This window comes from Panthera tigris, chromosome B3 (genome assembly GCF_018350195.1).
Source record: "Panthera tigris isolate Pti1 chromosome B3, P.tigris_Pti1_mat1.1, whole genome shotgun sequence".
NCBI classification, from domain to species: Eukaryota; Metazoa; Chordata; class Mammalia; order Carnivora; family Felidae; genus Panthera; species Panthera tigris.
This window is the reverse complement of record NC_056665.1, coordinates 132,105,761-132,127,466: the sequence shown is the minus strand read 5'-3', so window position 1 is coordinate 132,127,466 and position 21,706 is coordinate 132,105,761. Positions and strand designations below refer to the sequence as shown.

Genomic DNA, 21,706 nt, shown 5'->3' with positions numbered 1-21,706 from the left:
ATTACAAACAGCATTCTCATATATTATCTCAGAGAGACTTAGTCAACCCATGATTAAGGGGTTTCCTTTGACCATAATCTTCCCTTCTCTTCTCGTATTTGACAAATCCTCTTGGTTTTTCCCTTGAAGGCTTTCATACGTTCATTTTTTCCAGTCTCGCTGACTGTTCTCTAATTCGCAAAGCGGGGGTCCCTCAGCCTCCAGCAGCAGCACCCCTGGGAGCTTGTTAGAGATGTGAAGTCTCAGGCCACAGCAGAGACCTGCTGAATCACAAACTCCAGGGGTGGGGGCCAGCAAGCTGCGTTTTAATAAGTCGTACGGGTAATTTTGGTGCGCACTCAAGGTTGAGGACCACTGCTCTAATGGGATCCTCCCCCCCTTACAGAACATTGTATACGTAATGGGTGTTCATTGTAGAAGACATGGCATATAATAGACACGTTTGAAAGAAGCAGGCCAGAAAAATTACCCCATAACTCTCCTACTCAGAGGGGATCCCTACTTTAATATTTTATAATTTCTGAAAACATAGTAAAAAAAAAAACCCCTTTATTCCCTTTTGTATGGATTCTGGCATTGCTTTCTCAGTACTTTTGTCTGCTTTGGGTCTCTTACTTTTTTCCTTCCCTCTCCCAAAACTCACCTTGAATCCACAATTCCATTCTTCTCCTCCTCCTCCCCCTTCTTTTTAAATTGAGATATATTTGACATACAACATTGTGTGTAAATTTAAGGTGTCTGACATATAGATTTGATACATTTATATTACAGTATGATTGCCACTGTGGCATTAGCTAATACCTTTGTGGTGTCACATTGTTATCATTTGTTTTAGTGTTGAGAACAATTAAAATCTAGTCTGTTAATGTTTATAATACAGGTTTCTTGTCGATAATTACTGTGCTGTATTAGGTCTCCAGGACTTATTTATCTACTAGCTTCAAGCCATTCATCTTTTTAAGCATATTTCTGATAGCATAACTTCTGCACTCAAAAATATTCGAGGGTGGCTCGGTCGGTTAAGCGTCCGACTTCGGCTCAGGTCGTAATCTCACGGTTCGTGAGTTGGAGCCCCGCGTCGGGCTCTGTGCTGACAGCTGGGAGCCTGGAGCCTGCTTCGGGTTCTGTGTCTCCCTCTCTCTCTGCCCCTCCCTTGCTCACACTCTGTCTCTCTCTCAAAAATGAATAAACATTAAAAAAAATATATTCAATGAGTTTGTCTTGCCCTTTGAATTAGTGCTTAGAAACTGCTCATTTTAGCATTCAAGGAGTTTTGTCATACGGTGTTTCCGCTCTTCTCCACTAATACGCATGGCCTCATAGGTGCCATTGTGTGGCTCTTGACCCAGTGCTATGTACTTGGTAAGCACTCAGTAAATATTTGCTCAAGGAACAAATGCATCTCCTAATACAATCAAGTCATATTTGATAAATCTGTATGTGCCATTTATTTCTCCTACATGGAACAGTGGTTTCTGCTGTAGTGCCTGCTTAAAATGTCTGGGATCCCTCCTAGAAGATTCTGATCCATTAGGTTGTGGCTTCCTGGGTATCCCTAAGAGAAAAGCTCAGATCTATAACATGCCTTCCCCATTTCCACAGATCCAGGACGAACCCATCTTTATTAGATATCCTCCTTCCAAAGTCATCCCCAGTCCCGTTGTGCCCAATGAGTCCACCCTGCCCCCTCGCCTCAGCTGTTAGGAGGGGGTGGGCAGAAAGGAGTCGCCTAAGTCAGGCTGAGCCAATCAGGTTATTTCCCTGAGAACTGAGTCATGTAGTGGAAGACAGAGGCAGTCAGAAGGTGGTGGGTGCTGAAGGTCAGAAGGTTATTTGGACTTGGTGTGGGCAGCCACGTGTGGTCATAAGCGAGCAGAGGAAGCCGACCCGCAGGCACGAGAGTGGAATAGATATGCAGAGGGAAGGAGGAAAGATGGTGTGGTCTCGGAGGGAAGGAGGAGGAGGGGGAGAGAAACTGCCTGATGACGCCCGGGTTCTAAGAAGCCCAGCTGTGCTGCCTGCCCAGGGCTGCCCGGGTTCCTGCTCATGTGTCTTCACTTGAGTCAGCTGGAAGGATCCCCGACCAGGCGATCATCTTTGCAGGCCTGCCTCACATTCCTCCGCATATATATGAAAGTCCCCCGCCTTCCCGCCTGCCGTGTCCTCCTCTCACTGCTCATCTCTCCAGGTGTTACTGCCTCAAGGGGGGTTCGGGGGCTTCACCCTGAACTTTTCCATAAATAATCACGTTGGCCAAAGAGCCAGTGATGGGGAAAGGGGCTTTCATGTTGCGGGGCAGAGAAGCCTGTGGGAGAAGAAAGAACAAAACCTCAGGGGGAGGGGCACTCTGCACACAGGAGGAGCCTGAAGTTCCACACTGACTGGGGACCCACAGGGCTGGAGTCCAGACACATGTGTGTCTCGGGCCCATGCCCAGAAGGCGCTGTCGAAAGGTCCCAGAAGGTCCCCAGCCAGGAAGTAAGTGTCGCCCAAAGTGAGTTCCAGGGCACACGCAGGATTCTTCTGTCAAACGTGTTTATAGAACAATGGTTTCAACAGTTCCACTCGGTGTTTGGAGACTTCTCAGGGTCTAAGGCACAAGGGTGCTTTTTGAAAAGTTCAAGAGGGGAGTTGAAAATGGAGTCGTCCTGAAGAATTTGGCCGCTGCACCCTTTTGTCAGGGAGCATGTTGCAGAGCTGGGGTTGGACGGAATTAAGAGGTGGAGAGGCCACTCTGAGCCTTCCTTTGGCTTTGGGCAAATATGTGGATGCCCCCCATTTCAGACAGACAGGGAGGCAGACATGAGTTGAGTAGTCTGCTCTCCACACCAGGCAGTGCTGGTCCACCGCTCCCTCTTCAGAGTGACCTCTCTTGCCACGTTTGTAACGGGAGAGAGAAATTAAGGCACACAGATGGTCCCTGACTTAACGATAGTTGGACATACAAGTTTTCGACTTTGTGATGGTGTGAGAGCGATACACCTTCGGTAGAAACCAAACTTCAGATTCTGGATTTGGATCTTTCCCTGAGCTAGTGAGGTACCTTACGATCCTCTTTCGGGATGCGGCAAAGCCTCAGCTCCCAGTGGCCACACCATCAGTGGGGTAAGCAACTGATATACTACAGCCATTCTGTACCTGCACAACCATTCGGTTTTTTGCTTTCTGTACGGTAGTCAAGAAGTTGGATGAGGTATTCAACACTTGGCGTCAGATGATTTTGCCCCGTTGAAGCTAACGTAATGTTCTGTGCGCGTTCAAGGTGCACGTTCAAGTTTAGCTAGGCTGAGCGGTGATGTTGGGCCGGTTAGGTATGTTATATGCGTTGTCGACTTAGGGATATTTTCAACTTAAAGATGGGCTTATTGGGAGGTTAACCCCATCCTCAGCTGAGGCAGGTCTGTACGTTGGAGAATGGAAGAAACCAAAAACATGCAGAAGAAAGGCAGGCTAATAAAAGACAGCTTGTCTCACCTTACCCCACCCGCTGCCTAGGGCTTCTCCTGCCCCAAGGCTTACCTGTTTTAAAGGTTTTGTTCACGTTAGGATGGCTGGTTTGGACACAGGAGGCTAAACAGCTTGCACGGAGAATTTTGAGAGGGACATATTCCGTGCACTTGAACCCTGGGGACAAAGAAAGGACTGGAAGGAAAATGAACATGCCATTTCCCTTCCTGTAAAGAGATCTCTAGCTACGGTGTGAGGGTAGTTGGCCACGGGGAGGGCTGGGAGCTGATGATGCAAGAGGAGGAGGGAAGGGGAGTGTTTCTTCCTCTCTGGGTGGGCAAGGGGCTTGCACAAAGGTCTCTGGCCTTGATTCCTTTGATGGGGGAATTCAGCAGCCTCAACTGATACACTGGAGGAGGGTCTCCACTGGAGCTCAGTCGGGCTTTTGTCACTTAAGTTCTGACGCTTAGTCTGTGGCGCAAGGCTTCAGTCGTCTCTAGCTTATTTCTCTCATCTTACACCTCTTGCTTGATGAGTTTGGGTAGGTCCCATCAAGTGCTGGGTAATTCAAAGGGGTGGGGCTGGATGACCTCGGGCTTTCCCTGGGCCCCCACCTTGGAATCCTCTCCGGGGTGGGATCTGCCCGTAGAACTAACTGGTAAGTAATAAGGCCTGTGGGGGAATGCCTTTGCCGAAGACTTGGCACCCACCACATTGAGGCTTTGTGAAAAAGGAATGACTCCCAGATCTATTGGGGTTTCCTTATATTTTGGAAAAAAAAAATTGAGAAGCCCTTGGGATTTTTCCTCCCCTTTCGGGGAGGTTAAAAGGGACTGCAGACAAGGGGGGTTTCAGAGGGAGATCATTCTCTCGCTGGTTTTTCTGCAGTTTTCGGGAAGCTCAAGATGGCCGGCCTGCTGGCTCAGGTGGGCTTAGGTGGGGGTGGGGGTGGGTTGTCACCTGGGCTTCTCTGTGGAGGAACCTACTGAATTGGCTACGTGGGAGTGGTGTGCAATCATATTTTTATTTATGTCACCACCAGGGTGTCCTGTTGGACTCTCCTTTCGTCCTCTCCCAAGGCTGCTGGTTGGTGTGGCTTAAGCAGTGGGTGGCCGTCCTTTGGAGGAGCCCAAAGACTTGGAGTGGTGGCTGCGCCGGTCGCTGGGTGGCCCTGCGAATTGTCTGTCGGGTTCCCGAGAACTCAAAATGTGAAGGCGATAAGGCTGGTTTTTTTTCCTCGAGGTTTATAAGTCGGTCGCGGCGCCCAGCATTTCCCCACTGGAGAGGCCCCACCGGCGTGGCCTTTAGGACGGGCCTCCTGCTCGCCTGTCTGTAATGGCCACCCTCCCTCCCCGAGCAGACACGCGCCGGCAGACGACAGGAGGAGCGGCCACCGGGGCGGGAGGCTGCGGTGCCTTTGTGCCTTTCCTCCCGGGGCTCCAGGTGGGCGCTGGAGGAGGGCCGGGGACTGCCCCGGGAGCCCCGCCAGGACGCCGTAGTTGGGGAGAAGTGGAATCTCTTCTCCCCCTCGCAAGCCTCGCCCGCATCGTAATTCTTTTTATTTTTACTTTCGAGCCTTGTAAGGCATGCGGATGGGGTAGGAGCGTTCCGGCGACACGTTGCCAGCGGCGCAGCGCCGGCCCGCCCGCGTGGCCGGAGCCCGGGGAAGGGGCAGGCCGCGCGCCGCCCGCCCGCCCGGCCGCCCGGCCGCCCGGCCCCGCCGCCCACGGTCGCGGCCGCCCCGGCTCGCGGCGCCCGCGCCGCTCACCCCCGGCCCGCGGCGCGGCGGGAGGCGAGTCCGCGCGGCCCAGGCCGGCCTGGGCCCCGGCTGCGCCCCGGGAGCGCCCGGGCGCGGCGCGCGGGGTCGACCGCGGCGAGGGGGGCGCGGGCAGGGGGCGCCCCGGCGGGTCCGCACCCCGGGCCGCCGGCGGCCCGGCCCACGTTTTCCCTCTCTCCGGCTCCCTCCGCCCCCTCCGCTCCGTCCCTCCCCTCCGCGCCCCTCCCTCCCCGCGCTTCCCCTCCTCCTGCCTGGTCATGTGTCGCCTTTTTTTGTTTGCAGTGGAAACAATTTCTCGCCGCTCGGCGCGCCCCGGCCCGACGCGCCGCGGCGGAGGCGAGCGGGAGGCGGGACGGGGCGGGGAGAGCGGCGGGGCCGGCGGGAGGACGCGCGGCGCGCCCGGCGGACGCCGCAGGTCCCATGCCGCGCCGCGACCCCCGCGCCCCTGCCGCCCGCGCCCGCGGCCGCCCCCCGCCGCCCGCCGCCCCGGGCTCGCCGCGCCGCGCCCGCGCGTCCTTAGCCGGGCCACCAAGCGATGCCCGCTGGGCGCCCGCGAAACTTTGTCGGCTCCCGCTGAAGGGCTGCGGCGCCCCCGCGCCCCCGCGCCCCGCTCCGGCCAGGTGAGTTTGCTCCCCGCTCCCGCCGGCGCCCCAGTGGGGTTGGGGTGACTCGGGGCGGGGGCGCTCGTCCGAGGCCGTCCTGGAGGCGACCTCGCCGCTCTCGGCAGACGAGGGACTCCGCAGTTCCTGGGGGAAGGGCTCGGGGTGGGGGGCCCGGCCGGGCGGGGAGACGGCAGCTCCAGAGCGGGGAAGTTGCCCGGTCCGAAGAGTTTCCTGCCCCGACGTGCGGGCTGTTTCCCGGTGCCTCGATTTCCGAAAGACGCCCGAAGGGAGCAGAGTTGGTATTGTCCGCGGGGGACGGGATCCCCGCCGTTCCGGGCCGGGGGAGGGGGTGCCGATCTAGGGGAGACCCCAAGATGAGAAACAGGCTCCTAACAAAGATGCCCCCTCCCCCCAAACTGCAGGCTTGGCACCGGCAGCGAGCGTCTCCCGAGACCCCCGAGGCCCGACCCCTCCTCACCCCGACTCTCTAGGAAACCGTCCTCGGGCCCTGGAGAAGTTGGGGGGACGGCGGGCTTTTATTGATGTGTTTTTAAGGCTCGCCGCGGTGCGGCCAATAAAAGGTTTATGACATCTGACCGGCAGTGAAGGTATGCGAGCTCCCAATTGCCTAGTATACGGGGAGCGGAGCAGTTTCCTCGTTGCCTGGCAACGCCGCTGATTGACGCGAAACGCAGCCAATCGCCGCTCCCGCAGGTCCCCTTGAAATGTTTTTGACAAGTACAGTAGACGGGAGTGGAGAGCGTGCGTGCGCGCGCGCGCGAGCGCGCGGAGGGGGGTTACCGGGCCCCTCCAAACTGGAGACTGCCCTGCTCGGCTTGGAGAGCGTTTCTTAACTTTTTAAAGTTCACTTCCAACATCTGCTCCGAGCTGGGCCAGTAATGTGTTTGTCAGTTATTTGGAAACCTTCTGATAGCGGGCAAGAAACTCGCTTTCCTGCTGCATTTTCTCCGTTAAAACGCAAATAAGATAACAAAACACAGCAAGTCGTAGAGAAACAAAAAGAGGGTGTGTGTGTGTGTGTGTGTGTGTGTGTGTGTGTGTGTGTGTGGAACGGAACCAATAGCAAACCGAAAAGTTGTAAGGAGGTCACTAGTGAATAACTATTTGCGTATCTGGTGGAGCAGATTAAAAATGTTTGCTTAACTGCAGACTCACATGATCCGGATTCTCGCTCTCTTTCTTTTTTCTTTCCCTCTAAAACAGGAGGAAAAAAAGATTTGGCAGATTATGTAGTTAGAGTATAATAATGGAAAACTCCTCAGCTGTGGTTTCTGGGAACTGTTTTTTAAAATGGAACTGTGGTGATCAGCAGGTCTTAATATTGTTGCCACGAAATGCTGGATTTATAAAGCTGCAGTTAACCGTTGGAGAGCATGGGGGGATAGAAACACAAAGCAGACAGATGATTCAAGGGCACTGAAGCCTCATCACCCTCTTTTCTTGACTTTTCTAATAAAGCCATATTGCTGGCAGTGTTTGTTTAAAACAAAAGAAAACATGGAGTATAGCGTGTTAGTTCCTTTGGGAAGCTACTGACAAACAAGCACATTGAAAAGAAAGAGCAGCATGTTGTCATAGCAACAGTGCAATTAAATTACTTTACTGTCAGCCATGATATAATTTTCCTGTTTGGAAGCTCAGGAGACATAAAACTTTCATCTGGAGCTGAAGTTGGCTTCAGTGGCTGAGTAGTTGTTCTGTTTTGTACTCCACTGTGTGGATATCCCCGGTTATCAGAAACTTGGGGTTTTTTGATGGGATCCGGGGAAGCGTTGAGAGGACAAGCCTAGCTTTGATTTGTTCATAAGGAAGGTAAAAAGCATGATCAGCTGGGTCTCTGTCACAGCCCCAGACCGAAAGACACTAGCTTATTCTAAATTGTGTCCTGTGCTACACAGGTTAGTTTCCTGATTTGACAGAAAGAAATATTCCCTGTGGATGAGCCTGAGGTATCTGAATTGCTCTGCCTCTGTCAGTCTTTGATGCCCATGGAGGTTTTCTCGCCTTAGAGTCGGGCATCTCATAGCAGCTCTGGAGCCCTTTCTCACACCTTCTGCCAGCGGGTTCTGTTTGTCTACCTTTCGGAAGAGGGAGGGGGTTGCGGTTCTCAGGCACCCGAGGCTGGCCGGCCCGTTGGGTGCCTCACATTATGCTTTCTAGAATCGCATTCTAGAGCTTTCCCAGCTGAAGTGGCAGTTACTTTCAGCATAGTGTCAATGGACATTTAGAGCCTTAGGATGATCATGTCTGCTTTTGTGTTCATTCTTTTTTTTTTTTTTTTTCTAGATAGATTGCTTGATCTTCTTGGGGGAAAATATAAAACAGACATGCTTCTTAAACCAAGCACATTGTGTGAGGGCTACAAGCGGACAGTGGGAGACCTCTCTCATTATCTTCACTGTTCTTTCTGTCTTACACTGAGTACTCGGGGGTTGAATGTGCTTTGTATCTATCGGGGTCATTCTGTTGGTGGACTGGCCACGTCCTCGTTTTCTTTTCTCATCAGAAGTTGCACTCCCTGTTCTAGGTCATTGATAAAAATGGGGGTGGCATGGCGGGGGTGCAGAACAGAATTCTCTAGCAATTTTTGTTGAATTTGTCTTCCAGTCTTGAAGCTGCCAGTTGCTCTTTTTTTTTTTTTTTTTTTTTTTTTCCACCAATTCTGATGTCAATTCATGGCTCGTCTTCACGTTCCCATGTATTCGTGTGGTGCCCGAAGTTACTCACTTTTTCATTTGGAGGTGTAGGGTCCCAGCAATTAAATGTAACGTCTCCCTGCGGTTCCGATCCCCCGAACTCCTTGTTAGTACTCTTCAGACTCGTCAAACCGTAATCACAGTTGCAGAGTTTTGGATCATGACTCGGGGAGAAAAGATAGAATCATATAAACCATGAGCAGACGATGCACACTGTGGTCACACTTGAATTCCGAGGCGGTTGTCATGGTTTTCGTGTGGTGACAGCTCGACTTAACCTGAAACACCTGGCCTTAAACTTGGAGGTATTTTCTTTTTTGGGGGAAGGATAAACCACGAGACCGTAATAACCCAAAGCGACAGGAGCGGTGCATTGTCCTTACTCCGTAGTGTCTCTCGTGAGGCTTGGGTGCATTTTACCTGTCTGTAGATTCACAATGTATTGTGGAGAAACTGAGGCACCAACACCGAAGCTTTTCCCAGGGTCACAGTGAGAGTCTGTACGAATCCGGGAAGAAGCCTTTGTAGATTCTCCCTTTCTTCTCATGATGCATTTGCATATTAGAGGTATACTGTAAATATTTCCAGTCTTGTATTTTCGAGGCGACGGAGTCACTGTGCTGCAGGCATGGTGGACGGATTTTACTTACGAGTGCTTCTCCCTGTGGTGGAGTCGTGGGTTTGTGTTACCCAGCGTCGGAGCCCTGAGATGGGCTTCGTGTAGGGCCAGGGGTCCGTAGAGGTGGCACGGGTGGGAAGTGGGCCCGGTAGAATTAGGAGGGCACGGCTGCCTCTGTTTTGGGTTTCACCAACTCGTGTGTTCTCTGTGTTCACCAGGAGCCTTCACGTAAATGGGTCCAGTCATGCCTCCCAGTAAGAAGCCAGAAAGCTCAGGAATTAGCGTCTCCAGTCGGCTGAGTCAGTGTTACCGGGGCAGCGGTTTCTCCAAGGCCCTGCAGGAGGACGATGACCTCGACTTTTCTCTGCCTGACATCCGATTAGAAGAGGGGGCCATGGAAGATGAAGAGCTGACCAATCTGAACTGGCTTCACGAGAGCAAGAACTTGCTGAAGAGCTTCGGGGAGTCGGTCCTGAGGAGTGTCAGCCCCGTCCAGGACCTGGACGACGACACCCCGCCATCCCCTGCCCACTCTGACATGCCCTACGATGCCAGGCAGAACCCCAACTGCAAGCCCCCCTACTCCTTTAGCTGCCTCATATTTATGGCCATCGAGGACTCTCCAACCAAGCGCCTGCCAGTAAAGGATATTTACAACTGGATCTTGGAACATTTTCCATATTTTGCAAACGCACCTACTGGGTGGAAAAACTCAGTGAGACATAACTTGTCCTTGAATAAATGTTTTAAGAAAGTGGACAAAGAGAGGAATCAGGTAAGCCTCTGTGTCTGGGACTCAAGGGTTCTCTTTTTGAAATGTGTAATTTCTCTCCGTGAAGAAAACATTAAGGAATATAAATTCACTGCCCTGAAGGAGTGGTGATAAATGGGCAGTTTTATTTCACTCGTTTGGTTGCAAAGAGCTTCCTTTTCCTTAAGCGCGTCAGTTAAAGAATGTTTTTAGCGTTTGTGCCAGATTGAGGGTTTCCCACTGTGGTATCCAGACGTGACCCCAGAACCGTGGTTTGCACGCCTGATTGGTTCTTAGTATCATCCCTCCGTGTGGATGGGTCCCTTTGGGTTTAGAGTGCAAACACAGGTCCATATTCCGAGGACAGCCGTTGACCATGCGGTACGTGTATATACGTTTGAGGCAGGGTGCTGCCCCGGGCTAGGGAAAAATGGCATTTCTCTTCTTAATATTAACTTGGAGAGAGGCAGCCTCCAGGATTCTGGAATCAGTGGACGGTCATGGACATTGGGAGGTGACCAAACAGTCTACTCCAAGGCCCAACAAACAAAGGCCCGAATTGCCTAGGTGGCACTCATAAAATCAGGCACGCACACGAGTGCCTGGCAACTTCGAAACACCCGGAGTATGAAAAATCAGGGTAAGGTCCCCCTTAGAGGTGGGCTTCCACAAGATTGAATTTGGACTGTAAAACCTTAGCTCGAGTCTCCTGGCCCCGCTACAGCGAGACTGGTTTCGAGAACTTGCTTTCCCTTTCCTGTAAGGAATGTAACCGTGGGAATGGGATTGACCGTTAGGACTGGACCACGGTGCCGTGATCGGACTTTTGAGTCCTGGAAAGAAACGCGGCTGCAGTGGGAACATAAGCCGAGAAACGTTTTCCCCACAGAGCTTTCGCGTTATTGCTGTATTTTCCGGCTTTGTTTCTCGTGGTAGAGGGATGCTGCGCCGTGTAGCCGGCGGTCAGCCTTTCACCCTTTTAGAGGTTCAGGTGTGGGCTCAGGACCCACTGTCGTGCGGGGTCACTGGCTGTGCAGTGCTGGGGCCTTTCTTCCTCTGCAGACACACGTTCCTGTTTCCAGTAGACTCTTGGGCCTGAGAAGACTCTGCTGGTCTTGGGCTTGGAAGAACTAGAATAAGGAAGCGGCGAAGCCGTATTTCTCCTTGCTGCACCTGTACACGTTTGTCTGCAAATGCTGTTCCCCTGGAGTTTATGCTCATGCCGGGGAGCGGGCATATATGGAAGGGTGATGCCCGGGTCCAGTGTGCAAACGTGGACCTTCCCCAGGTCCTTATCGTTACGCAGCTGTGACAATTGTGGGGCGCCGCTCTCGTCCCCGGGCGCCCGCTACGCTCCTTCCTCCCCTCCACATCTCAGAATGGGCGTTTGGAGACCGACCTCTGGACTTGGCTCTGTTCACTCCTTTAGCCTCATTGTCTGAACTAAGAGAAGCTTCCCTGCGCCCCAGTAAAGAGCCGCGTCTGTGGTACTGATAGTTTCTGCATAGGTGAGTCCTCGTGGGTAGGAGGGGAAAACCTTAGAAAGCAATTCCACGACTAGCACATAGAGGAGAAAGTGCCGTTTGGGTCCCCCGAAGCCGCACGTCGCCGATAAAGCCGCGAACACGCCGTTTATTGTGCGTGTTACCGCATGCCTGGCTCTGCGTTGGACTCAAAGCCAGGACACGGAAAAGTCATTTAGCAAGGGTTCGCTCTGAAATGTTCAACAAGAGCAACTCCAGAGTACGCGAAGAGTCTCGGCAGGATCATTCGTCAGCCCTCTGAGTGACAGGTGTGTCGGATGGGGTGTGTGCGCGAAGGTACTGGCACACCCCCGCCCCCTGCTCTTCCCGGGTGACGGTTGTCATTCCGAATACACACAGATACCGCCTGTTGAAAGGGAACGGCTCTGAGGATGCATGACTGTTAATCTTACGAAACGTTGAGTTCCGACTTCTTAGCCATGCTGACCTGCATGGACGCGTTTCTGATCAGGTGCCCGTCAGTTTTGTCCGGGGGGGGGGGGGAGGGGGGTTGGTTCCCGTCACCTGTGATGGTGTGAGAACAAAGCTAAGAGTGGGAGATTTCCGCCTCTCTCCTCGTTCCTTGGGTTACCCTTGGGCCAGCTGGTGGCCGCGTTCGGAGGCAGATTCCCCGGGGACTCCCAGCCACTTCAGGGCACTGGCGCTGGCCCACCCATTTGGGTTTTCTCCTGTGGCCAGCTGAGTGAAGGAGAAGGCCTTCTCCCTGACACTTCGCCCAGTGAAAGCCCCTTTGGCTGTACAGGTAAACTTGTTTTTTTCCCAGGGAATTTTACTTACTGGTAGCTCCCACTCTGAGGTGGGGCCACAATGCAGTGACCACGTGCACCTGAACGTTGGTGGGAAATATGTTAGTTGAAAGGGAGAATGGAAGGCTTGTAAGTTGTATTCACATTTTTTTCTTTTGAAAGTGCGGAACCCGGTTTTAAGCTTGACGTGACTGTGGGAATGCAGAATCCTGTGTGATCCTTGTCCCCGAGGGGTTTGGAATGAGTCCCCTGCTGGACAGCTGCCTGGCTGGGATGTTGGAGAGGGAACTTACAAGATTGCATCAGAGTCACCGGTGGCACTTAAAAGCAATGAACATTCCTTGGCTCCTCCCTGGAGATTCTGATGCAGTAGGTTTGAGGTGGGTTGGGGACAATTGGTGGTTCTGATAAGCTCCAGGGGCGTTTCTGACATGCAGCCAGATTCGAGAATCCCTGAACTAGATGCCCTTTTGGGTTCTTTCCAAAGCTGAGATTTCATCAGGAACAGCTCATGAATGAACAAGTTGGAGAGAGTAGACAGTTTTGCTTCCATTTTTTTCTCTTTTTTACGTTTTATCTCTTAGAGGACTTAAAAAGATACATAAGGACTTAGAAAATGGCTACAAGAGATAGAGTTTTATTTTTCTTCTTTAATCATAAAGAATTTGAAATATCCACATAGAGAGAGTAGCATGATGAATCCACGTCACCCCCCCATTGCCCATAACCAAATTCAGTGGTTAGCAAGGGGTTGTTGCCCTTCATTCATTGTTTTGTTTTGTCTGTTGCTCAAGCAGATCCTGGGTTTCATGTTGTTTTATCCCAACATACTTAGATATGCATAAGAACAATCACCTGGGGCACCTGAGTGGCTCAGTCGGTTAAGCTACCGACTTCAGCTCAGGTCATGATCTCACGGTTTGTGGGTTTGAGCCCCGCGTCGGGCTCTGTGCTGACAGCTCGGAGCCTGGAGCCTGCTTCAAACTCTGTGTCTCCCTCCGTCTCTGCCCCTCCCACACTCATGCTCTGTCTCTCTCTGTCTCAAAAATAAATAAACATTAAAAAAAAAAAAATTGAAAAAAAACCCAAAAAACAATTGCCAGTTTCTTCCATAACTTCAATTGCCTGCGTCGCCCCGAACAAAGTGTGCACTTCCCTAGTATCACCTGATACCAGGTCCATATCCAGAGATCCCTGAGGGTTTACATGACGTTCATTTGAATTAGGATCCAAACGTGGTTTATGCAGTGCAATTGGCTATTAAGTGCCTGTCGTCCATTTTCATCCACAGCAGCCCTACGCCTCTCCGCTTTCTGATGTCTTTCCTTGTCAAGGAGACCATCCGCTGGGCTGCAGATCGCCCCACATTCTGTCTGCTTCGGGTGGATTGCATTTAGTATGTTCTTCTGTCCCCCCTGTATTTTCTGTGAAATGGAAGTCAGTGCTCGAGGCTGGATCACGTTCCGGGTTTCTTTCCCCTAAGAATACTTCATGGGCTCTTGTGTGTTCCAGCATCCAGAAGGCTGGTTGACCCCTCCTGGGGGGGGACGCTGAGCTTGAACTGTGGGTTCACATGGGATCGGCTGCCACCGCCTCTGCAGAGTTTCCTTCCCACCAGCTTTTCATCTTAGGGTTTCATCTATGGATGACCTTTGCCTGAATCAATCAAGGTAGAGTTTCAGAGTCTGAGATTAAGTTTTATAGCTCCTAAATACAGATCTTAGCTAGGACTATAAGATTAGCATGTGCTAACCTCTCGGACTACTTGTAAAGGGGAAGTAAAGTGGACTTCTTTTTTATAGACTGGGGATTATAAATGGTTCAGGTATGTGTGTTTCTATTTCTGTGCTTTTTCTTTACTCTCTTCTTACCAATTTAACAAAAAACATTGTTGTCAGAAGACAGTTTATAAAGGAAACACTGTACAAAGATATGTTTATTATATTGAGGGCTGAGTGCTTCATGCTTCATTTTTTGTTTAGTAATCTCTATGTGCAACTTGGGGCTCAGACCCATGACCCCGAATCACTCGCTCTTCTGACTGAGCCGGCCAGGTGCCCTGGGTTGAATGCTGTTCAAGATTTTGTTTGTTTAGTTTTTAGATTCTTTTTTTTTTTTAAATGCTTATTTGTTTGTTTGTTTAAAAAGCATTTATCTTTATTTATTTTGAGAGAGAGAGAACACAAGTGGGGAGGGGGAGAGAGAGAGAAAGAGAATCCCAAACAGACTCCATGCTGTCAGTGCAGAGCCCGATGCGGGGCTCGAACCCACGAACTATGAGAGAATGACCTGAGCCGAAATCAGGTATTGGATGCTTAACCAACTGAGCCACACAGGTGCCCTGCTTATTTTATTTATTTAGAGAGAGCAAGGGAGCGTAGGAGAGGGGCAGAGAGAGAGGGAGAGAGAGAATCCCAAGTAGGCTCCACATTCTCAGTGCAGAGCCCAGTGTGGGGCTGGAACTCAAGCACAGTAAGATCATGACGTGAGCTGAAATTAAGAGTCAGGCGCTTAACTGACTGAGCCACCCAGGCACCCCTAGTTTTCAGGTTCGTTAATGGAAACTCTGACTAAGGAAAAGTGAAGAACCACCTGTATCTACAACACTAGAAGACATAATGTGGAAAGACCTGTGAACTTTCCATATGCAGTATTCCACTTCCTAACTACAGTCCTGTGAAGTAGGTCCTATTTTCCTTCCTAAAATAGGTGATGAGTGAAGCTCAGAGTGCTTAAGGAACTTGCTGGAGGTCATATAGCTAGTACCTAGCAGAGCAGGAATTCACCCTAATTCCCTCCAGCTTGGAAGGTCCTGTGCTTACATTAAGCTGGGTGCTTGATGAACCCTTCTCGGTTGACGGGCTATTAGAGATGATCTCTACATGCTTCCTCAAAGTATTCTATGAACATGAGCGATAGGGACCTCAAATAACCCCAGGAAACCCAGCGTTTACTTTGGGGCTGTAGGATAGAGAAAGGTAAATATAGTCTTTTTGTGCTGTTGAGATGGGGCCAGATTCTGTCTTTGTCAGCAAATGGGGAGATGTGATGTCTGCACGAAGTCTGCCACTGCCCTCTCAGCTTCCTCTTTGCAAGAAATGCCCCGGGTCCGCGCCACTGGTCTGGCCCAAGCTCAGAGTCCCCTCTCCATGCACAGATACTGTTTACACAAGCTCTCCTTCCACTTCCCAGCCAGCCCCCTTGACGCTTTGCTTTTCCATCCTGCTGGATGAAATTCTTTTTCTTTTTTCTTTTTTTTTTTTTTAATGTTTATTTTTGAGAGAGAGAGAGAGCGGGGGAGGGGCAGAGAGAGGGGGACACAGAATCTGAAGCAGGCTCCAGGCACTGAGGTGTCAGCATGGAGCCCGACGCGGGGCTCGAACTCACGAACTGCGAGATCGTGACCTGAGCCGAAGTCAGACGCTTAACCGACTGAGCCACCCAGGCGCCCCTGAAACTCTTTTCCAAAGGCAGTTGGGAAAATAAGGCAGCGTCTCTTATGTGGTAGTACCCCCATGTGCACGGTCGCCTCTAACTCCCCCCTCTTGGTGGTGTAAACACGGAATCAAGAGCATTTCCCTTTCCCGTGATGCTAGTCAATGTACCCATTTAATTGGTGGCCGGTGCAGGAAGAAGAGAGGACTTCTTTTATTTTGGATAAGTAATGCCATTTGAAAGACTGTGTAGTCCGATTTTGAGGGCGAAGTTCCTAAAAATCAGGGTCATGCTGGGTGGTGGGGCGTGCAAAAAACGGGATGGAGATTCTTCTGAAGTCTCTGGGGCAAGTGATGATGTTGCTCATCCCCGAGTGCGGGCTCCGGGCACAGCAGCGGGGACACAGCCTCTCTCTCGCAGGCGCACACTGCCTAGCACACTGTTTTCTGTTGTCTTGGGTAAATAGTAGACTTTGCCTCAGAAGGTTGGGACTTTACCAGGGTCTCCGAGGGGCTTGAAGTAAACATAACCCCATGTTGCAGGCCCTGGAAGAAGAGGCTTTTCATACCAGCATCCTCTGTCACCCCAAGAAGTCTGTACCGCCCTTGGCCATGCTCTCCCACCAACCCTACCAACTCTGCTCCTTCCAGGTATCGGATGCCTTGGCTCGGGGGGGCGTTTCTGGTGTCCTCATCTTGCCAGCTGTTCAGTGTCTGCCTATTCATTCGTTCAGCAACTTTTTTAAAGTATCTGTTACGGTCAGTACCTACTTTGCTTAACTACACCAAGTGCCGAAAGGGTACAGCGTTGAATGGGTTGTGGCTACGGCACCGGCCAGTGGTCCAGTGGGCCCCACCTGCAGAATTTCCTTCTAGCTTCCAGAACTTACCCGAAGAACTTACCCTTCCTTCAGCATGCCCGCCTTCATTTACTTGTTTCCTGTTTCTCACATCATTCCTTCCTGGCTTTTTTGTTTCACAGATGCACTGCTTTTTCAGTCCCCACAGTGACTCCTGTTATTGACGGTGATAAGGATCCCGACAAGTCTTCTGGAAAGCTTGGTTCTTCTGGACGTGAGGGCCCCATTGGTGTATCTGTCCAGTAGCTCTCCCCGTGAACTGTTCAAAAAAATGTTGCATTCTCTTTGGTAGGGCTTTGTGGTACCTGGTAGGCCTATGGGCTGCTTCTTCATTGATACGCTGCCTGGATATCCAACCAGCAAGAAATTGCTCTCAGAACCTCCCCTGTTGAGCTGAAGAGCTTTGGGATTTCCCTTTGAAATCACTTTAGCTGCAGGATAATTCTCTGCAGTAAATAATATGGGAAGTTGGCACACTGACCTCCTATTTGAAAGTCATGGGTTTTGCTTCTTTCACAAGTAGTGGTGGGTTGTTTAGATTAATCCATACTCTCTCACCTTGCCCTTGGTCATCTTCATGCTCTTAAGCTTTGGCAAGATGATGGCAGCTCTTAGGTTTTATACAAAATTCCACCATCTTCCCAGTGGACTTTTCAGCACTTGAAACAGATGATTATATATTTTTAAAAGGCTAGTGTCATGTTAACCCTTGTTATCCAAGGGTATCCTTGTCACTTTTAACTTATTTATCACTTGTCCCAATGAATACTTCTTACTGGCCCTGTGAGGATTTATCTTTTGGCTGTATTTGGTTCAACCCTGGCCTGAAGTTATCATCAGAATTTACCAAGTTGTTCCTGTGGCCTGCCTCTATATTGGTAGGCCATCAGTAACTTTTTACCTGTGATTTCAAGGACACCAATGGCCCTTTGCTGTTACAGAATAGTCTCTTCTGTAGAATTATTTGGCAATGGGAAAGGTTAAGTTAAAAAGTGAGATTTGGGGCACCTGGGTGGCTTAGTCGGTTAAGCAACCGACTTCGGCTCAGGTCACCATCTCATGGTTCGTGGGTTCAAGTCCCGCGTCAGGCTCTGAGCTGAGAGCTCAGAGCCTGGAGCCTGCTTCGGATTCCGTCTCCCTCTATCTCTGGCCCTCTGCACTCGCTCGCTCTCTCAAAAATAAATAAGCATTAAAACAAAAAAGTGAGGGGCGCCTGGGTGGCGCAGTCGGTTAAGCGTCCGACTTCAGCCAGGTCACGATCTCGCGGTCCGTGAGTTCGAGACCCGCGTCAGGCTCTGGGCTGATGGCTCGGAGCCTGGAGCCTGTTTCCGATTCTGTGTCTCCCTCTCTCTCTGCCCCTCCCCCGTTCATGCTCTGTCTCTCTCTGTCCCAAAAAAAATAAATAAAAAACGTTGAAAAAAAAAAAATTAAAAAAAAAACAAAACAAACAAAAAAAAACCCAAAAAAGTGAGATTTGGTTCTTGCCCCCTAGGAGCTTACACTGCAGGGATACAGGAGACATGATAAAAATAAAAAAAGAATAAACCACCACCAGTGTGGGAAGCATGCCCGATCCGTAAGTGATAGGTGTCATTGGAGAAGAAGCTTTTCTTCCCCAAAATGGGGCACTTGGAGCTGAGATAAAGCTAGCAGTGGGCAAGTTTTGGATACTCCTTATGGGGGAGGTACTTGAATAAATTCACAAAACATTCTTCTGGTGTGGGAATGAGCACGTGACCTTCAAGAATGGATTCGTTCGGATGAGGTTGGACTATTTATTCCAGAAAATCCAAACATGAGTGAGTTAAACAAGTTAGAAGTGGATCGCTCTGTCACATAAAATAAGTCTTGAGGAGTTGGACAGAGACCCAGATTCCATCTGTCTTTTTCTGCTCTGCTGCTCTTAGTGCACTGCTGGTTTCCATTCTCAGAGCCTTCTCCTGGTCCACGATGACATAGCTGGCCTGTTGTCCATTTGGGAAGTAGGAAGGGGGGTGTGGGTGCAGGGAAGGACCAAAGTGGGGAGGTCCCACTGAGTTCGCCGTTTTAAAGGAGCTTTTTCAGAAATCCCACATTCTGCTTTCATCTATCTCATTGGCTATACTGTGGTCACATGACTGCAAGGAAGGCTAGGAAAGGTCGTCTTTTAGCCGGCCCCGTTGCGATCCCGGATAAAAATGTTGGTTTTGTTAGTAAGCAAGCGTGGGCTTTTCTGTCACAGAGGTCTAGAGGAGATGAATGTTTCTGGACCCAAGGCATGTGTTGGAACAGTCGGAGAAAAGGAAGGAGAGAGATGGGTGGTCAGGGAGGTCATGTAAATAAGAGTGAGGCGTTGGTAGGGGAGCTAGGACCCGAAGGGGAAAACTGGATTGCCCTGCTGATTTAACGAAAGCAGAGACGCCGACCCATTTTTTTTTTTTTTTTTTTTTAAACATTGCAGTTCACCAAGGTTTTGCTTCAAGATATTCTGGTTAAATTGCATTTAATATTTTCCAAAGCAATAGCTTGATAGAGGTGAAGCGTGCCGAGTATGATAAGAAGAAAAGCAGGGAAAACGCATGGTTGAAGATAGAGAGTGGCGTCAAGTCGTTTTTTAAATAATAACTTGCTGGTTTGCTCTGCGAGGTTGCGGCCCGTCCCAAGAACGGAATGACGTCTTTGATGTGTGTGCGCGCGCACTTGCGCCTGTGAACTCAGCGGGAGACCTGTCAGTTACCCTTCCGAGTCGTCCTCCCGCCCCCACCGGATAGGTGCGCTTCCGCTCTGCACCCAGTGGGCTTGCGTGCAGTGTTGCCTTGCATTTACCGCAGCTCTGTGAAGTGCCTCGCGCAGGCTGTGTGTGCTCCTCAAGGGACAGGACCGATAAGTGACTTAACTAATGTCATTAGACAGAAAACAGCTAGCAGAGTGTTTGTACACTTTGTTTTTGGGGGGGGGGGGGCGGGGAAGGCCGAGTCACGTGAGCACCACTCTAATGGTGGCTAGAGTAGAGGGGGTGAAAATCCAGTCTCCTGAAATCAGAGCACAGCAATGTGGCACCCAGCCGGGGTAGAGTCACACGAAGTACTCTCAGAGTACTTCACGGAATGCCGAGTTCTTTCCAGAGTCTTCCGCAGATGCAAGTCATGTAAAGTGAGAACCTGTGTTCATAGCCATGATTCTAAGAACCCGCAGAAGCGTTAGTTTGCAAACTAAAAATTAGACTCTGCATTTACAAAAAAAAGTAGCTCCGTCATTTTAGAAGCACTTATCATTCATGCCACACATCTGTGTGGAGTGCAAGGCGCAGTTTTGTGTGCTGAGGATATCGAGGTGACCTGTGGTAGTTGTTACCTGGCTATTCCAGACTCTCCACAGGATAGGGAGGAGGGGAGGGGAAGCACATGGTAAACAGGAGATCTATACATAGACACATAGGCAATGTATCAGATAGTTATAAACACAATGAAGAAAATAAAACAGGATATAATACACTGGAGAGGGGTGGGAGGAGGGTGGGAAGTTTCCTGGAGGTGCTGATGGGGCCATGCCTTAAATGGCAAGAGAGATGCAGCTGTGCAAAGACTGGAACAGAGAGAATATCAAGTGCAAAGGCCCTGAGGTGGCAACAGCTTGAACAGTCCAGGGGACAGAAAGAAGGCCAGTAGAAAGTATATTAAAGAGGGAGAATGAGATGTTTTATTTTGTGTATTTTATGTATGTTTATTTATTTTGAGAGAGAGAGTGTACACAAGCAAGTGATGAGGGGCAGAGAGAGAAGAGCGGGAGAGAGAATCCCAAGCGGGCTCCCTGCCACTGCCCACAAGGAGCCCCACGCAGGGCTGGCTCGATCTCACGAGCCCTGAGATCATGACCTGGGCGAAATCAAGAGTCGGATGCTCAACTGACTGAGCCACCCAGGCTTACCAAGAATGTCATGTTTTAAAGGGACATCAGGGAGAAGCATCTGTCTGGGGTTCCCGTGGTACAGGTTATAGATGACAGAAATGATGCCGGCTGAGACCAGGATTGGGGTTTGCAGATGAAGGCTTGCGGGGCAAACGAGGGTTGGGAAGTGGGAGAGAGGTTGGAACAAAAATCCTGTTTTGGCCATGTTAAATTTGAGGTGGCTTTTAAGTGGGGCTATCAGGTTGGAGGTTTGATATGTGGGTTTCAAGCTTAATAGAGAAGTCAGAGCAGAGGTATAAATCTGGGACACATTAGCGCTTAGTTGGTGGAAACTAAAGAGGATTTCTGGATTACCTCTCCATCAAAAGGGAGGAAAAAAATCAAACCTCTATTTCAGTTCATCCTGAAAATTATATTTCCATTGCGGTTTGACCAGGGAATTCATTTTAGGGTATATTCAGCTTGGGAATAAAAACAAAAGAGGTTTATATTTAGAGGGAGAAATTCAGAATTATTTCAGAAATAACTCACCTGTACTTATTGTAGTTCCTGCCCTCAGTTTTGCAGGCAGGAAACAAACCTTTGCTTTTGGTAATGAGGCTGTAATTTCTAAATGGGCTCGGGGCCGGTGGCGTCTCCGATGTGATGAAACGGACGGTAGTAAACCTCCCATTTAGCAAAGCCCCCTAACCCATGACTTCTCTGGGTTCCCTGCCATCTGGTCCCTGGCTGGAGAGAGGAATTTTTCTTGTATATGTGTTTCCATAGCAACGAGCTTGCAGTTGATATGGAAAGTAAGCAGTTGCCTTAGCAACGGAGTTGCTGATGTGGTGGCTCCCGGGCTTTCAGGGGAAGGATAAGCTGACCAAACTAGTTTAGATGCATCGTGTAGGGCAACGTAACGTAGGGCTGCACACGCTGGCCCTTCCAGTGTGAGATCAGTTCTGCCTTAAAAGAGATCGCGGCCCCTCCCTCTTCCAGAAGGAAGGCTTACTGAGGTAATAAATCAGACAAAAGTAGCTGCTGTCGGTTGAAATAGATTATAAGAGGGATTTCCCAGCGGAATGTGTTTAGTTTCTCTGAAAGGAGAATGTTGTAGTCGGGGCACATTTGGTCTCGAGGAAAAGCAAGCCACCCAGGTTGGCATAAGTAAAAGAGGTTTGTCCCAAAGATACAACAGTCAGTCCCATGGGCTGGCGGCGAGGAGCAAGGGAGCAATCTCGGGTCCGTGGTGGTTGGAGCCGCTCCGTAGGTCCCTCTGCGGCCACAAGGGATGCTCATCCCGCCTTTCTCTGGGGATGTGTTCCAGGCTCTTCTTGGC

General features: G+C 50.4%; 1 protein-coding gene and 1 long non-coding RNA gene across 11 annotated transcripts in view; one reads left to right on the top strand and one right to left on the bottom strand.

Moving 5' to 3' along the window:
• The window catches only part of FOXN3 (forkhead box N3), a 392,452-nt gene that overhangs the window by 166,917 nt on the left and 203,829 nt on the right, over positions 1-21,706 (top strand). For 7 of the 10 annotated variants that reach the window (XM_042990324.1, XM_042990323.1, XM_042990331.1 and 4 more), the window contains one exon: positions 9,381-9,937. In XM_042990324.1, coding sequence (XP_042846258.1) covers positions 9,395-9,937 — 543 coding nt within the window. In that variant the 5' untranslated portion in view covers positions 9,381-9,394. Of the gene's footprint in view, positions 1-5,718; positions 5,845-6,100; positions 6,122-6,412; positions 6,435-9,380; positions 9,938-21,706 lie in introns of those variants that run through there. The other 3 variants (XM_042990322.1, XM_042990329.1, XM_042990327.1) reach the window with 3 other exon arrangements.
• On the bottom strand, positions 15,625-21,005 carry LOC122239688. Its single transcript, XR_006219048.1, has 3 exons — positions 20,917-21,005; positions 16,541-16,756; positions 15,625-16,183 (listed from the first exon to the last, which is right to left on the bottom strand). It is a non-coding gene; the product is annotated as an uncharacterized LOC122239688 (long non-coding RNA).